Below are 17732 nucleotides of genomic sequence, written 5' to 3'. Positions count from 1 at the left end.
CCGCCCACTTAGTTCGAGGCAAGATGGTCTACGGTGCTCGGTAGAGACCGAATGATTTGGAAAATCTCCCGTCGTCTGATGTGAGTTAAATGTGTCTAGGTACTTGGCTGGCGCAGCATCCGAATGCGGCCTTGAAACGGTGGTGCGGTCGATCGCCAACGTGTGATTAGTGGGCTGCCGGTCGCACTGACTTGACCATGCTGGGCAGTCGCACTGAGCTCAGAAGATCATAGTAGCTCATGTTATCTGTTATGGATGGAAACAATCTCAATATCTAACAAGTGACTGGAGCTTGATGTTGAAGGAAGCTCAGAGGCTTGGCTAAGATAGTAGCTGGGGACGACGGGATGGAAGAAGTCCAGTCGCGTGGGTCTTTCAGCCACAGCCCATGTGCCACACTTGTCCCAGCCACATAAGTGAAGGTTTTGTACCTGTCAAAGAGTTCTTCTAGGTACTGTACGGATACGGATATCTGATTCTCTCAAGTAGTCCCCAACAAAGAAGAGAAAAGGAAGCTAAGCCAGTACTAGAAGCAACGGGGAAAAAACTTGAGAAAAAAAAATTGGAATCTCATCATATAACCAAGACTCTGGTGACGAGAGCCATTCTACTGACAAGGACTTGAAGACCCGCGCCTTCATCCGTCCGGCGGTAGAATACCTATCAATATTGGCCTGCTTTCCCCAAAAAATTCGTGCCCACCAGCTGGGATAGGACACCCAATAAGGCTAGCAGCGAGACATGCGCGGGCGGACGCTGCACTATACTGCATTGCTGGAGAATTCCACTGGATTAAGCTCTCAAGTTCTGGAGAGTTAAGACGGTCTAATGTGGTCCCTGGATGCAGGCCGACAGAAATAACTCAATTCTTCTTGGTGTTCTGGCTTCTCTCTTCCGATCATCCACTTCTGGCCACTGGTGTTGACCATGGTGGGTGCCACAAGTGTGTGCCATTCCGCAATGGTAGGTGAAGATCACCACGCAACGGGGAGACGGGGAGACTTGCCTTGAGAGCGAAGACCGAAGAGGGGTGGTGAGTGGGTGATGCTCAGATGGGGCATTGGGAATGTTGCAGGGCATGGCAGTTGGGGATTCTGTTCCCGATCGGGTATGCCTCCGTCGAGCGTCCTGGGGCCGATTTCCTGATTTCGGGGGTTCCTGAGCGGCCACATCCCGGGGCCCATGTCGATGGTGCTAGTCCTGGGTTATAATGCTGGGCGATGCTGGGCGTCGATGACGACGTTGTTAAGACTTGCTGTTTTCTTATTTCAGGTATTCGTTTCAAAGACTGGGGTTCGATGAAGGTCTCGATGCTCTCATCGTACCCACTCGTTGCCAGGCTGGGCGTTTGATACATTGAGGAGAGTGAGTGTGATAATGAGAATGAAAATGAGAACGAAAATGAGAATGAGAGTGAAGGTGGGAGTAAATGTGAGAGTGAGTGTGAGATTTGCCTTGCGGGTACCTGAAAGTCTGTTTGGATGGCGATTCCGGGATCTCGATGCTAATTCATGAGTTGACACCCGCTGTCGGACCCGCCAGGATGAACTTGATGCTGCCCGTCTCCCAGAATGATTCTCTCATCTTTCCCGGGCCAGTTGAAATGCCGAACATTTGGACACACACACGCACACTGAGAATAACGGCCACTATGATAGACGGTTCTGCTTGGCCATTCTTGGGATGCTCAGGGTAGATCACCCCCCTCCTTGTTCTAAACTTGGATGAAATACGAAGTACATGCTGCACCGATAATCATTCACCACACCGGGCTCTTACGCCTTCAGTGAGGTGTACAAAAGTACGAAGACCTGCACAGTAAAGCTAAGGTAAAGTGAAGTAGGCGCCCGTGGCCGCACTACCAAATTCCCCGTGTTCCTGCCCGGAACCCTGACTCCCTGAATCGTCCCAAGGAAAGGTGGGAAGGTGGGTGGAAATGTGGTGGAAAGTACCTTCAAAGTTAGCTGTCGCCGCCGCCGCCTCTCCTCTCGGGCTTCCTCTCCCGCCCACCCAGCCCAGCCCAGCCCAGTTGCCCGCCAGCCTCTTCAGGTTAATCTTAACACACAAACTCGACCAACCTTGCCTGACATCCATCCCCTTAGCCCAACCTGGTAAAGCGACCGCACTTCTTGCTGTCCTGGTCCAACCTACGTCACGAGACTTTTCTTTGACTGGGTCGAGGATGCTGCCAGCACCACTACTACGGAATTGCTGCTGCTGCTGCCATCACCAAGACAAGACAGACGAGACAAGACCTGGACAAGACTGGATGAGGGGATCCGACCAAACACAGAGTCAGAGACATCGACAGCTTGCGATCGTCCCTCCTTAAACTCCTTACGAACGGAACCTCCCACCCCTCTCCTCTCTATCTCTCTTTCTCCCCCCACAGTCCCCTTAACCCCGGGGGTCTCGGCCCATTCTACATTCTAGACCCTATTCTCTCCCCTTCCTTTTTGTCTTGTCGCTGCTGCATCCTGCGCTTCCATTGTGCATAGTTACCAGCATTGTTTTCGCCCACCATGGCCGCACAATTAGATCCTGAATTGCAGGACAAGCTCGAGGAGCTGGAAAAGGAGTTGGAGGTATGTTTGCAACCCTCAAGTCTCCGTTTGGCACCGTCCCGTCTGGAATCGCGCAACTTTACGTCTATCTCGAGACGACTGCCTTGCGCATGCGCGCATGTGCGCATCGTGCTCGAGCACCCGCAGCCTTGCCTGAAATGTTTACTGTCCCTTTTTGTCGCACCGACTGACACATTCTCGTGGCTGTAGGAAGGCGACATCACAGAGAAAGGGTTGGTGCTAACCCCTCCATCATGACCTTCCCCTCCCCCGTTGCGAACAACCCGACAGTGGCTAACCGATTCCCTCTGCGTGTAGATACCAAAAGCGACGGACGCAACTCTTTTCCCTATACATGAGCCCTGGACCTGCTGCCGCTCCAGCTGTTGCGAAACCCCGAGGCGGCTTAGGCATTCACGACCCTGACAACCCAGGACATCCTTCGAGCGATGGTCACCGCGCAGCAGCTCTAGCCGCGCTCGGCGGTAGAGACTCCGACCCCAACAGCCCGACCTCTCCCGGCTCATACCGTCCACAGTCGCCATTTGGCGGTCATGGTTCGGGCCATGGTTCCGGCCACGGCTCAGGTCATGGCTCTGGTGGCTACGCATCGCCTGGGTACCAATCGCCCGGAGCTGGCTATACCTCGCCCGATATGAATCCTGCGGGTCTCCTACGACCTGGCGGCCCCCTTGCCGACCAACGCCCGAACATGAAGCAGCACGATTCACTCTTCCTCGGCGCCGGTAACGAGCCGCCCACCCGATCAGGCACAATGGTCTCGACCGACTACGCCTTTAATCCTGACCAGCAAGGACACTACATGGACCAGCACGGGCAGAACCCATATGACAGCCGGACAGGCACGATGCTTGACTCGACTGGATACTTCTCCGGCTTCACCGGCGGCGGACAGAACTTTGAGCAGGGACAAGGCTATGATCAACAGGGCTATGACCAGAACGGTCAAGAAGAATACGGCGGAGGACACAGATATTCGTCAGGAGAGGCCTTTTCGCCAACGGCCGCCATGGCGCCGCCTATGCTCACGGCAAACGACTTGCCCCCGCCAGAAGTGCTCGAGTACCAGATGCCACTGGAACCCCGCGACCTTCCGTTTGCGATATCCGACCCGCACGACAGCAATACCCCAATGTCCAAATTCGATAACATCGCCGCAGTCTTGAGACACAGGGGAAAGACGATGGCGAAGCTGCCCGCGTACTGGGTGCTGGACAGCAAGGGCAAAGAAATTGCCTCCATCACGTGGGACAAACTCGCGTCAAGAGCCGAGAAGGTGGCACAGGTCATTCGGGACAAGAGCTCGCTGTATCGCGGTGATCGCGTTGCCCTGATTTACCGCGATACTGAAGTCATCGACTTTGCCATTGCCCTACTCGGATGCTTCATTGCTGGCGTCGTTGCAGTACCGATCAATGATTTGCAAGACTATCAGAAGTTGAATTTGATCCTCACATCGACGCAGGCGCACTTGGCGCTCACAACGGACAACAACCTCAAGGCATTCCAGCGTGACATAACAACACAGAAGCTTAATTGGCCCAAAGGCGTAGAATGGTGGAAGACGAACGAGTTTGGCAGTTTCCATCCCAAGCGCAAAGACGATGTCCCGCCTTTGACAGTACCAGACTTGGCATATATCGAGTTCTCCCGCGCGCCTACGGGTGACCTGCGAGGCGTGGTCCTGAGTCACAGGACAGTCATGCACCAGATGGCCTGCTTGAGTGCCGTCGTCACGACAGTACCAGGAAACGGTCCCGGCGATACCTTTAGTCGAACCCTGCGCGACAAGAACGGCCGGCTCATCGGTGCTGGTGCGACCAGCGAGACGCTCCTTTCCTACTTGGATCCTCGACAGGGTATTGGCATGATTCTGGGCGTCCTTCTGACCGTTTACGGCGGCCACACGACCGTTTGGGTTGAAAACAAGGCTGTTGAAGTGCCGGGTCTCTACGCTCATCTCATCACCAAGTACAAGGCCACACTCATGATTGCCGACTATCCCGGCTTGAAGCGTGCCGCTTACAACTACCAGTCGGATCCCATGACGACACGAAATTTCAAGAAGGGCATGGAGCCCAACTTCCAAACGGTCAAACTTTGCCTAATTGATACCCTGACGGTTGATGGTGAATTCCACGAAGTATTAGCGGACAGGTGGTTGAGGCCACTCCGAAACCCACGAGCTCGCGAGGTTGTCGCGCCAATGTTGTGCCTACCAGAGCACGGTGGCATGGTGATCAGTATTCGCGACTGGCTGGGAGGCGAAGAGCGGATGGGCTGCCCCTTGAAGCTGGACATGGGTTCCGATATCGATTCCGACGAAGAGGAGAAGGAAGAGGTGAAGCTTGCGCCCTCGAATGGATTTGGTAGTCTCTTGGGAGGCGGCGGCACCACCACCACAGAGCAGCGCGCTAAGAACGAACTGAGTGAGGTGCTCCTCGACAGAGAGGCTTTGAAAACGAACGAAGTTGTGGTAGTAGCAATCGGAGACGAAGCGCGAAAACGAGCTGCTACCGAACAGGGCACTGTCCGTATCGGTGCTTTTGGATACCCTATACCCGATGCCACCCTCGCAGTCGTCGATCCGGAAACCGGCTTGTTGGCATCACCACATTCTGTCGGAGAAATCTGGGTGGACTCGCCATCACTATCAGGAGGCTTCTGGGCTCTGCCAAAACACACGGAGCAAATATTCCACGCCCGGCCTTACAAGTTTGATCCCGGCGAGCCAACACCCACTGTTGTAGAGCCCGAGTTCCTGAGGACCGGTCTGTTGGGCACCGTCATCGAAGGCAAGCTCTTTGTGCTTGGCCTGTACGAAGATCGCATCCGTCAAAAGGTCGAATGGGTCGAACATGGCACCGAAGTCGCCGAGTACCGCTACTTTTTTGTCCAGCACCTGGTCGTCAGCATCGTCAAGAATGTGCCTAAAATCTATGACTGCTCTGCCTTTGACGTATTCGTCAACGAGGAGCATCTGCCAATTGTTGTCTTGGAATCACCAGCTGCATCCACCGCGCCTCTAACTTCAGGTGGGCCGCCCAGGCAACTCGACACTGCGCTGCTCGACTCCCTCGCCGAGAGATGTATGGACGTACTTATGCAAGAACACCACTTGAGACTTTACTGCGTCATGATCACGGCACCAAATTCTCTGCCCAGAGTAGTCAAGAACGGACGTAGGGACATCGGTAATATGCTCTGCAGAAGAGAGTTTGACTTGGGCAACCTGCCTTGCGTTCATGTCAAGTTTGGTGTCGAGCATGCGGTACTCAACCTCCCCATTGGAGTTGATCCCATCGGGGGCATTTGGTCTCCCATATCATCGGATTCGCGTGCTGGAATTCTGATGTCATCAGACAAGCAATACTCGGGTATCGACCGAAGAGAAGTTGTCATTGACGATCGCACATCAACACCACTGAACAATTTCTCTTGCATCACTGACCTGATCCAATGGCGCGTTGCCCGTCAACCCGAGGAACTCGCATACTGCACCATTGACGGTCGTGGAAGAGAAGGCAAGGGCGTGACTTGGAAGAAGTTCGACACCAAGGTTGCCGCCGTGGCTCTGTACCTGAAGAACAAGGTCAAGGTTCGCCCTGGCGACCACCTGATTCTGATGTACACGCACTCAGAGGAGTTTGTTTACGCCGTCCATGCCTGTATCAACTTGGGCGCGGTTGTAATTCCTCTGGCCCCTCTGGATCAGAACCGACTTAACGAGGACGTGCCGGCATTCTTGCATGTTGTCGCCGACTTCCGTGTCAAGGCCATCTTGGTCAACCATGAAGTTGATCACTTGGTCAAGCTGAAGCTGGTTTCCAACCACGTCAAGCAAGCGGCTTCCATCCTCAAGATTGGCGTGCCGAACTACTACAACACTACCAAGCCGCCAAAGCAAAGCAGTGGCCTGCGCGATAATGGCATTACCATGCAGCCTGCCTGGATCCAGACTGGTTACCCTGTAATCATCTGGACCTACTGGACGCCCGATCAGCGCCGCATTGCGGTTCAGCTTGGACACGATACCATCCTGGGCATGTGCAAGGTCCAGAAGGAGACTTGCCAGATGACAAGTTCCCGCCCCGTGCTGGGATGCGTGCGCAGTACCACTGGTCTCGGTTTCATTCACTCATGCTTGATGGGCATCTACATCGGCACCCCCACATACCTACTCTCGCCAGTCGAGTTTGCACAAAACCCAATGTCGCTGTTTGTGACTCTTTCTAGGTACAAGATCAAGGACACCTATGCGACGCCACAAATGTTGGATCACGCCATGGCCACGATGCAGGGCAAGGGATTCACGCTTCACGAGCTCAAGAACATGATGATTTCGGCCGAAAGCAGGCCACGTGTGGACGTGTTCCAAAAGGTGCGGCTTCACTTCGCGGCTACTGGCCTCGACCGAACCGCCATCAACACTGTCTACTCTCACGTGCTCAACCCCATGGTCGCATCGAGGTCCTACATGTGCATCGAGCCTATTGAGCTCTGGCTGGATACAAAGGCACTCCGCCGCGGTCTGATTTACCCCGTAGATCCCGAGCAGGATCCTAAAGCGCTTCTGCTCCAGGACTCCGGTATGGTGCCTGTGTCTACACAAATCGCCATCGTCAATCCCGAGAGCCGACTACTCTGCCACGATGGAGAGTACGGAGAGATTTGGGTCGACTCGGAGGCTTGTGTCAAGGCATTCTACGGCTCAAAGGATGTGTTTGACGCCGAGAGATTCGACGGCCGTACCGTCGATGGTGATCCCAGCATCCAATACGTCCGCACGGGCGACTTGGGTTTTTTGCATAATGTCAGCAGGCCTATTGGCCCTGGAGGCGCTCAGGTTGATATGCAGGTCTTGTTCGTTCTCGGCAACATTGGAGAGACGTTTGAGATCAATGGTCTCAGCCACTTCCCCATGGATATCGAGGCCTCTGTGGAACGGTGCCACCGCAACATCGTGACTGGTGGATGGTAAGTTCGATATCTCCCATGAGTAGAGTCTATCATATTAACAACACACAGCGCCGTCTTCCAAGCTGGAGGTCTCGTCGTTCTGCTGGCCGAGATCACACGAAAGGCATACCTCGGTTCCGTGGTGCCAGTCATTGTCAACGCGATCCTGAACGAGCATCAGATCATTGTCGATATCGTCGCCTTCGTTAACAAGGGCGACTTCCCGAGGTCGCGTCTCGGCGAGAAGCAGCGCGGCAAGATTCTGGCTGGTTGGGTCACCCGTAAGATGCGTACCCTCGCACAGTTCGCCATTCGAGACATGGATCCCAACAGCATCGTTGGTGGCGACCCTGGTGCAGATGACCCCAACCCTCACAGGGCCTCTGTTAGTAGCCAGAGGAGCATGACCATGAGCGGCCTGGCGCCTGGCTCTTCAAGCCTGCGCAATGTCGAACATGCACCGCAAATTCTGGAGCAGGAAGAATTCGAGCATCAGGTCGGACAGATGGCAGCTCTCCCCCCGCAAAGTCACGATGGTATCGCGGAGATGCCCGGTGACGAAGGTCCTGCGTTTGCACAGCCAGCGAATGCGCCGCCGGGCCACGGCTACGTCTTGCCTGACTTTGATTCCTTTGGTCGCGAAGATGGTGGCCCACCGCCTGTGGGTGCCAAGCCAGGCCAGACCCCGCCGACGATCCACCTCCCCGGAGTCGACGGCCGAGAGAGCATGGATTTGTGGAAGAATCAGCAGGGCGGTGGTGGTGGCCAGAGTGAAGAGGACTGGACAGCCCAGGCCCTCATGCACATGAATCTCGCCAACGACCTGGAGAGAAAACAGGGCCAGCAGCACTGAGAGAGGCGGTCTTGTAAACAGAACCATGTCTCTTCTACGCTGATTGTTTTGTCTTCTTTTTGTTACCATACGGGTCTGGGAGGCATTAGCTGCGGGCGTCTCTGGGCGTCTCTGAACTCATGGATACACTGGTTTCGCAGCATAGGAGGTAGTGGTTGGATAGAGGATTCCCTGTGCATATATGTACTCACTCGAACCTCGAGAAAAGATCATTGTTAATTCATTCTTATTAAACTTTATGCCATCTCTCGTACGGGAAAACATGAGAACGTCATGTCGGCCCTAATGCTGTTGTTCACTACCTCGGATTCCTCATACTCTCCTGGATGAAGCTCGATTGAACAACAATCGACCCCCCATTGATGTTCTCCTCGGACCCGGACTCGGTAGACAAATTCTTGGCCCCGCCAGATCCAGCCGTGATTCGATTCGTAAGTCCAATCTCGTCATCCGACTCCCCGCCCAAATTGCCGTCGCCCGCTCCGCCGCCAAAATTAAACCTCGACCCGCCGTACGTGAACAGGGCACCCGTACCATTTTGCGAGCTACTATTTTTTCCTCCGCCGGCGCTCTGCTTCGATTTCAGTCGCCATGGTGCGCTGTTAGATGAGGGCGCTCCACCTCCGGCATTGCCACTGGAGTGGCCCAGGGAAGACGAGATTTTGTGACGAACGAGGCGGCGGAGGGGTGCGAGGTGCGGGAGGCAGGCGGAGACGATTGCGATGGAGGGTTCGATGGCGGACCAGATGAAGACGGGGCCCATTTGCCAGGTTATGTCGAGGGCGCGGGAGAAGGTTGAGAGATGGGTTATGCGGACTATGCTTGCTACGCAGACGCTGGAGGGGGTTTGAGTTAGAATGGGTTGTTTTGTTTTGCGGATTGTAGTGTATCTGTTGTTCAGCGATGGTGAAAAGGGGGAAGGGTGGAGTGACTTACAAACTTCCGAGCAACATGATGCTACAAACAGCAGCCTTTTTCCTACCCGACATTTGCAGGTTTAGAATCTGCGGGATGGGAATCAAGAGGACGATGACGTCGTTGACCATGTTGATGATGGCGAGGGCGAGGTAAAATGTGTTGATGTTGATGCATTTCCCCTGTTCGCCGACAAATTGATTCCAGTAGAACGAGAGCGGGCGACACGCGTTGGCCATGGTGGCCCAGATGATGATGGGGTAGGCGACGGAGAGGACGTACCCTGCGACGAGGGAGAATTTGAAGGACTGGGAGGAGGCGGTGGAGAGGAGGAAGATGCGTTGGTAGAAGAGGAGGATGGAGATTTTGGTGGCGGCGCAGGCTGTGCCGTAGATGAAGGTGTAGGCGTAGAGGATCTATGGTTTAGGAGTTAGTTTGAGTCTGGGGCTTGCTGAGGAGGAATTACTCTTCTGCTGAGAAGGATGCTGATGAATATAGAGTCAAGAAGGGGAAGCTTGCTTTGAAAACTTGTGTTAGGTCTGGAGGTGTGAATGACCAGACGTGGTTTCCTGCGCCGTAGGCTCCGCCCGCGATGCTTAAGCCGACGGTGGCGCCTACGAGGAGCTGTGATGAGACATCATTAACATCTTGAGCCTATTCACACAGTATCTCACATGGGGAAGTGTTCGACTAAGTTCTTACCAGTGAGAGAAGGATCGTCCAATCATCCGCCTTCAGACTGTGACCTTGAAGAAACCTCGCCATCAGCCGCAGCACCACGGCGACGGACGCCAGGACGGCCAGGATTATGACAGTGGCATTGTTGCGAACGACGCTACTTTCTGAAATGTCGAGGCCATCTGGAGGTGGACCGAAAATGGCGATGATGTTGGGATCAGGTTCCATTATCGACGACCAGAGAAATGGGACGGTGGTGTGAAGCAGGAAGGGGGGACCGATATCACCACATTGCAGGAATGCAACGAACTTTCAGTTCCTTGGACGACATCCTCTCCTATGAGATCCTTAGAGTCTACTTTTCTTCATGGCATCTGAAAATTGGGTCGAAGAGTCGTTGCGGCACAGGCTGGCATCCCAGGAGGCACAAAAAGGAAATATGATGCATGTTGGAGGAGTCGAACATGTACCTTCGGATACCCTCCGACCAAGGTAAACCCGCGGTATTCGCAGTTGCTCTGCGTACAATCTCCACCGCGATGCTTCCGTGCACCGTTGCATTCACGTTGGACCAACGGTCTAGTTTCGTCTGCATCCAGAAGAGCGCAGGGTTCAGAATGCTGTTGGTACTGGGCAGACAGGCCCGGAATTCCGCATGGCCTGATGCTTCCCGTTCTGGCTCGCCAAAGAGCCAACAATGTGGATCATTCCTGATTTCTTCCGTTCAAGGATTATATGCACAGACGGGGAAGTTGTTGTTGGAAGGCATGTTTGTGTACTCCGTAAATCCCCTGGAGTCTTGACACTTCATCTTCGTTGGTGCGCGTCTCGTGCGTGCAGGAACAGGAACGTGTTTTGAGCGGGCGTTGATGGCAAACTCGCTTTTCTGGTGAAGTGCCAAGTTTGCCACCATTTAGCAAGACTTTGATATGACAGAATACGCTCATTGTCAAAAAGTCATGCTTGCTTCAAAGCGCAAAACGGTGACTCGAAAATGAGATGGCGCGAGTATCTCTAAGAAGGGAAGACGTGTGAACGTTGTAACGTCGAGGAGCCGCTGATCCTGCCGTCCTTTACCAACGGGCCGTCTGACTGCTTTGTCTCGGGGAACCAAGGGTACGAGTCCCGCATACAAGGATTAGAATATCACATGCGACTTCCTCTTCGTGATCCACTTGTATTTGAATGACGGACATGTCCAGCATGCTCCCTGATGCTGGAAGTTATTTGATATCAAAACACGACTTCGTATCATGAGAATACCTATTGAGCCGTATATAGGCGAGAGCATCAACTAAGTCCGCATCAGATGTCCCTGAGTCTTTGACAGGATTTCGAGTTTAAGATTGTCAAGGTCAAATGAACCCTTTCTCTATGGTTCCTACCACTTGTGGAGTGAGGGAGGCCGATCCTGGTTCTTGTTGGAACCAGGGCTACGAAAGAAAGAACAGGGGCCGACAGTCTACCTCACCCCGTCAAGGCAGGGAAGAGAACACCGGCAGGTTTCTGTCTCTGTTACCAAAACTTTCAAAGGAGCATCTTAATGCAGGTCCCCGGGTGCCAATGCCTCCGTTGCTGGAGGACTGCAACATGATATGACCTGATTTGAATGTATGGGTGCGGCGTGGTCAACATGCGTTGCATGGTGGTCTAGAGCATACGGACAAAGACACAGCGATGGTTTACAAGGGTCAGGTATAATTACAGTCGCCATTCTCGGATATTTTGCTATTACAATGCTCTTCTCAGCTAAAGGCTTTTTTGCAGCAATTTCTCGCACGTCAACAGCTATGGGTTCCTTGTCAGGCTTCACAGAGATCCCGGATCTTACGCCCCTCGAGCGTATCGGACCCAAAGGCTACCTTCGATATGTCTTCCCTTTCCAGCTTCCCGAAGATTACAACCTGGATCAAACTGCTTCTATTCTGCGCGCGGGGTATGAAGCCGCGCAACGGCGTATCGCTGTTTTGGGGTGTGAAGCCGTCCCAAACCCAGATGCAAAGCAAGCCGGCGTCTTGAAGCTTCAGAAACTTCGTCATGGAGACATTGAAGGCATCACCGTCAAGGACCTCCGAGCTCCCGGTGCTTTCCCCATAACGTACTCGGAACTCAAATCCAAGAACTTCCCGGTGGCTTCATTTGACGCAATTACTATCTGCCGGCGCTCGGTATGGGCAACACCAGACGAAAGGCTGACCGTGTCTCTTCCGCAAGCCAACTTCATTCAAGGGGGCCTGATTCTATCCTGGTGCATCTTTCACATGTTTGGAGACGGGAAGACGTTCCTGATCTGGACCAAGATCTGGGCAGAAGAGTGTCGCAGAGCCCAAGGCCTCGAAATCACAGACCCCTTCAAGCTCGATGAGGCATTCCTCAGAGACCGCCAACGCATCATGAGCCCAACCGGCAAGAACCCGGGTCGTGCTGAAAACCACCCAGAGTACACCATCATCCCCTTCACGCCCGAGGGCATGCCGCCAAAGATTCTTTCCGAAGACCACCGCGGTCAAATCTTCTACTTCTCGCCCGAGGCCCTCGCCAGACTCAAGGCCGAAGCCTCTCCAGAAAACGCAACGGAACCCACGAAGCAGAGATGGGTGTCCACCAACGACGCGCTTTCGGCACTGCTCTGGCGCACCGTCATGGCGGTGCAGTCACCCCTCGAAACCCTCAATGGCGACCCGGTGTCAGTCTTCAACATCGCCGTCGACGCCCGCCTGCGTACGGACCCGCCAGTGCACCCGGACACCATGGGCTGCTTCCTCGGCTACGTGGCGGCTTCGGCGCCGATCCGCAAGATGCTCGGCTCGGCATCCTTGGCTGACTTGGCGATTCTGGTTCGTCAGGCGTTGATTCGTGCCGATAATCAATTTGTCGATGATGTAGCCACGCTCATTGACACGGTGGAGGATGTGAACCGTATCATCCCTACGGCTCTCTTGGATGTGCCCGGCAACAACTGCATTCAGACATCATGGGTCAACTTCTCTCTTTATGACGTGCAGTGGGGACCGGTGCTGGGCGACACGATCCAGGCCGTTCGCGCGCCGCATGTTGGTGTGATCAACGGGTTGCAGGTCGTCATGCCTATTTTGCCGGACGGTGGGATGGAGATCCTTGTAGGCGTTGAGAAGAACTGCTTGGACAGGTTGTTGCATGAGCCCTTGTGGATGAAGTATGCAGAGACGAGGTGAATGGAAAACAGGAGTATCACTGGTTGGGTGTGTGAATGAGTTACGTGACAGACTGCGTCAGTTATTTCTATCTTGACTAATAGTGTTTTTCTGCAATGCGGGTTGTCATATGTTGCGGTGGTCTCCCTAGGACTTTCAATGATCTCCTCACCCAATGCGCACTTGTTTCATCTCAAGACTGTACCAGACTCAAGCAAAGTCCGGAACCTTTTGTCGTCGAATTGAAGACAAGCGAAATTTCTGTGTGGTAATAATATTGATCAGCTGTTACACGGCTCTTCTTCGTGAAAGAGTCTCTCAATTCGGGAATCCGCCGCAACTAGACGATATATCTTTGAGGCCAAAAGTTCGCTCAATCTCCATTCCTCAATATCCCTCGTTTTGACACGAGGACTACGATTACATCCGGCTCATGCCACATACATGTTCAACATCCCACCGGCCTCTCTGATCTCCAGAGAAACTTTTCATTCTATAAAAATGGACCAGGGACTTTTACCAAACTTAAATCGTAATGAGATTTACTGAAAATGTTTCAAAACGGAAAGACAAAGACCCGGAGTAAGTATATGGTTCTTCTGAGCCCTTTTCCTTTCTTCACCAGCATTCAGCTAGAAAAGCTCGCTGAAACTCGTCCGAGTCAGCTTCCTCGACTCCTATTTGTCCACATATTAGAACCGACGTGAGTGCGCCGGGTAGAGTATTTGAACCATATTTTGCTGTAGCCGTTTGAATGATGAAATCTTCTGTCATCGACGAATCGGATGGATTACTAACGTTTGGTGTTTGTCGTCTGAAGTTAAACGAAGCATTTCGATTTGAGTGGATGAGAGGACTCGGACAAGACATGGATATGAACTCAGATTTGAGTTCACCGGGGTCCGAGATTGGTACCGCATAAAGCTGTTGATGGCGATAAACTCAAAACCCCCTGACGGCCCCTCAACGGGGAATACCCATCGGCTCCCGCCCCCCAAAGCAGATATTAGAGATGAGGATGGCCTTTGGTCATGTCGATTGAAGGTCTTCATTGATTGTTGTCTTCATTTTCCGTGTAGCCTCGTTAGAGGATTTTTCAAGTCATTCGTTTTTGTCACTCTTTTCGATTATGTTCACCCAAACCGTTGTGGCAGTCATCCTGCTATTTGGAGGCGTTCAATCCCACCGGCACCATGGATTCCACAGCCACGGCGAAATGCGACGCTCGATCATCCATAACGCGAGGGCAGATGGAGAAGCAGCGAGAGGAGGATCAGACAACGTTTTCGTGAAAATTTCCCACGACCGACCAATTCTAGTTCCGTCGAGAGCAGATCACCCACAAAAACCTGTCGGAGTCGATAACAACGACAACCCCATCCAAACCAACAAGTTCTACGCCAACTTCTTTGCCAACAACCAAGACAACGCGACATGGACTCACCCTTACTCCGTCTGGTGGTCCAACGATACCGTCAAGCAGGGCCACGGCTTGTCCATCTCCCATACGGATCGGCGCAACTTTATCTACGGGCCTGGCGAGCCTGTCCAGTCTTTTGAGGATCCATTCTTTGACCAATCTATTGCGCTTTCGGCGCGGGAACTGCAGAATGGAACGATTTTGACCACGGACACATTGAAAGCATTTTCCGCCAATGTCAACCTTGCAACAAGAAAAGGCGCCAAACCGATTGTCTCATTTCCCGTAGTCCAGGGCATGGCTTTCGTCACAGGTGTTTACAACGACGCCACCGTTCTCATCCAGTCTCAAAAGCACTTCTCGAACATCACCGACCTTCATTTGAGTTCCAACGGACTCGGAGCTACAGTGTATGGGTGGGAGGCGCGGTTGGGCGATGGATCAAGCTGGTTGATTTACATCAACCCAACTTCCACGTCTGAGAGACCAACTCTTCGAATGACTGATAAAGGAACCATTTTGGGACCAAAGCAGTTCACGGGAACTGTCCAAGTCGCCAAGAACCCAGCAGGTAAAGCCGGTATCGACATCTTCAGTAAGGCTGCTGGAGCGTATCCGGTTGGCGCCACGCTATCGGGCTCTGTCTCCGGCAAGACTGGAACTTACACCTTGGCGTGGCAAAAGAAGGGAATGAAGGAACGGTCACTTCTCATGTTTGCTCTGCCGCATCATGTCAAGTCATTTGACCAAAAGACCGCCAGGTGTCTTACGAACATCACCTTGGCGAGTACGACCAAGGGAATTGCCACGGCTACGCTTGCGGACGAGTTTACCATGGTGGAGCCCGGGCTCCCGACGGATATGGGTTTCGACCCTTGGTCGCCTCGTCTTGGATCGGTGGGATCCGCGGGCTCAGCGGCAACCGTTTCCGAAGACGCCAAAGCCGCAATCATCAGTGCAGCAAAGATCGAACTTGCTCGGGACATTACAACCCTGACCAACTTGACGTCCAAGTATTACGCCGGAATCGCCTTTTCGGTTTACGCCAGGGCGATTTATGCCGTCAACAACATTGCCGGAGATACTTCATTCACAGCCAGTTCACTCACCAAGCTTGAGGCTGCGTTTGATAGGTATATCAATAACCAGGAGCCGAACCCCCTATTCTACGATGATGTGTGGAAAGGCCTGGTCTCTTCTGGGTCGTACGGGAACAACGACTCTTCGATCGACTTCGGTAACACGTATTACAACGATCACAACTTTCACTACGGCTACTATGTGTATGCTGCTGCAATCATTGCCCATTTCAATCCCTCCTGGTTGACAAAGAATGACGGCCTCAACAAGATTTGGGTCAATAATTTGATCCGTGACTGGTCCAACCCATCCACTGAAGACCCTTTCTTTCCCTTCTCACGAAACTTTGACTGGTTTCATGGCCATAGCTGGGCCAGAGGTGTACTCGAAGCGCCGGATGGCAAGGATCAGGAGTCCTCAGCGGAAGATGCTTTCTCAACGTACGCGATCAAGATGTGGGGCAAGGTGATTGGAGACGCCAAACTTGAGGGCCGAGGCAATCTCCAGCTTGCCGTGACGGCACGCAGTCTACAGTCATACTTCCTCTTGGCCAGCGACAACGATGTGCAACCGCCCAACTTTATCGGAAACCGCGCCACAGGTATTCTCTGGGACAGGAAGATCAACCACACGACGTACTTTGGCGACGAAATTGCCTATATTCAGGGCATTCATATGCTGCCCATCGTGCCGAGCAGTGCGTATGTACGAAAGGCATCCTTTGTGAGAGAGGAATGGGATCAGTATTTTGCCGGCAATAAGTCGGGATCTCTTACTAGCGGCGGCTTCGCAGGCCATGTGTACGCCAACCTCGCGATTGCGGACAAGGCTGGTGCGGTTGAAAGTTATGAGTTCATGAGGAAGCAGACTCCTGACAGCCCCTACCTGAGCGGAGTGAGTTTGACGTGGAACCTCGCCTACACGGCGGCGCTGGGAGGCAGTTTGGGATCGAACTCCACGGTGAACTCAACAAGTCGGGCGGTCTGAAGTGAATGACCAGCTATTCGTCTTGAGGTGAAAGTTGGAGTGAGCTAGATTTGAGTTCACGAGGCATGTCTACGTCCTTGTAAACAGGAAGGGCCTCGTGGAGTTGGGATGCGATTTGAACTGAGAGAGTTAGTCACATCTTCATATAACAACGCAGTAGACAAGATAGCAAGATCTGGCAACCTACGGGCAATTTTCCACCTTCTTGAAATTCGTTCCGAGAGCATCTGAATCACCTCTCGTAACAGAGTCTCGGTGTCACGACCGTAATGTTTCCCTAGTAGAATTGCTGCTAAGCCGACCTTCTTGTATAGAATGACTGCAGTAAGAGGCATCCTGTCGAGTTTGAGAATGTCCGCAGTCTTCTCCATACGCATCAGATCATGAGCAATAGTAAGGGCCATTTCAAGAGCTGCGATGGATGATTCCTTGACAAACAAAGGAAGTTCTTGAGCGACATTCAACGCCAGCCTCTTTTCGTGAAGTTCTATCAGTGCCCTTTTCTTTATCAGCTGCCGCTTCTTGACGTATTATTGAAGAATTACTTGCAAGAGATACACAGTGACCACTGTGTACTGGTGCTCAAGCCGTCTCCAGCTTATGGTCAGGGTTTCTCGGATTTTCTTTTGTATCAGCATGTCGAGCTTCCACAATTCGTGGTCAAAGAGTGTCTCAAACTCGACGGACGGATCTCTGGTGCGCTGCATGACACTCTGCAGCGCAAAGAGCGCCTGAATTTCGCTGGCGAAGACCCCGCAGGTCTGAACATCGTCTGCAGAAAATACAAGCGGTTGAAACGGGCCGCTGATATTGAGGTCTTGACTCCATGCGTCATCCTCTCTGGGAAGCATCGCGCCGAGTCGAGCATCGCGAACAAGTGGTGCGCGATCAGAGTTCCCAGTAGAATAAGTGTCAAGCCGATCGAGAAAGAAGATAGCCCACCATACACGCATCTTCTCCTCACTGAACACTGTAGCAAGATTCAAGGATTGGTATAGGCCGGTTACATGGCCAAGACTGGCACATATCGCCAGCGTGGCATACGCATCAGATACGAAGCCTCGACCCTGCTCGTATATGGC

The 17732-nt window shown here is 53.0% G+C and overlaps 5 protein-coding genes across 5 annotated transcripts; 3 read left to right on the top strand and 2 right to left on the bottom strand.

Moving 5' to 3' along the window:
- The first annotated feature begins 2122 nt into the window (after positions 1–2122).
- HER10_EVM0001227 (acyl-CoA ligase-like protein) lies at positions 2123–8806 on the top strand. The gene is made up of 4 exons (XM_035470982.1): positions 2123–2585; positions 2775–2797; positions 2883–7562; positions 7614–8806. The coding sequence occupies exons 1-4, from the start codon at positions 2523–2525 to the stop codon at positions 8395–8397; spliced, it is 5550 nt and encodes a 1849-aa protein (XP_035335632.1). The 5' UTR covers positions 2123–2522; the 3' UTR covers positions 8398–8806.
- HER10_EVM0001565 (uncharacterized protein) lies at positions 8696–10218 on the bottom strand (the record flags this gene model as incomplete). Its single annotated transcript, XM_035471309.1, has 3 exons — positions 8696–9233; positions 9334–9728; positions 10015–10218. 3 exons carry the CDS (start codon positions 10216–10218, stop codon positions 8696–8698), a joined length of 1137 nt encoding a protein of 378 aa, XP_035335661.1.
- Positions 10219–11780: 1562 nt separating this feature from the next.
- On the top strand, positions 11781–13184 carry HER10_EVM0010289 (uncharacterized protein; the record flags this gene model as incomplete). Its single annotated transcript, XM_035479753.1, has 1 exon — positions 11781–13184. One exon carries the CDS (start codon positions 11781–11783, stop codon positions 13182–13184), a length of 1404 nt encoding a protein of 467 aa, XP_035336467.1.
- A 1108-nt stretch (positions 13185–14292) lies between these two features.
- On the top strand, positions 14293–16650 carry HER10_EVM0003158 (glycosyl hydrolase family 81; the record flags this gene model as incomplete). Its single annotated transcript, XM_035472843.1, has 1 exon — positions 14293–16650. The coding sequence occupies one exon, from the start codon at positions 14293–14295 to the stop codon at positions 16648–16650; it is 2358 nt and encodes a 785-aa protein (XP_035335814.1).
- HER10_EVM0011716 (uncharacterized protein) lies at positions 16094–17610 on the bottom strand. The gene is made up of 3 exons (XM_035481139.1): positions 17200–17610; positions 16838–17148; positions 16094–16770 (listed from the first exon to the last, which is right to left on the bottom strand). Exons 1-3 carry the CDS (start codon positions 17601–17603, stop codon positions 16664–16666), a joined length of 822 nt encoding a protein of 273 aa, XP_035336607.1. The 5' UTR covers positions 17604–17610; the 3' UTR covers positions 16094–16663.
- Positions 17611–17732: the final 122 nt, after the last annotated feature.

The sequence above is a fragment of the Colletotrichum scovillei genome, assembly GCF_011075155.1.
Source record: "Colletotrichum scovillei strain TJNH1 chromosome Unknown Contig00003, whole genome shotgun sequence".
Classification (NCBI taxonomy): Eukaryota; Fungi; Ascomycota; class Sordariomycetes; order Glomerellales; family Glomerellaceae; genus Colletotrichum; species Colletotrichum scovillei.
The sequence above is the reverse complement of the archived record's forward strand: the minus strand, read 5'-3'. Positions and strand labels throughout refer to the sequence as shown.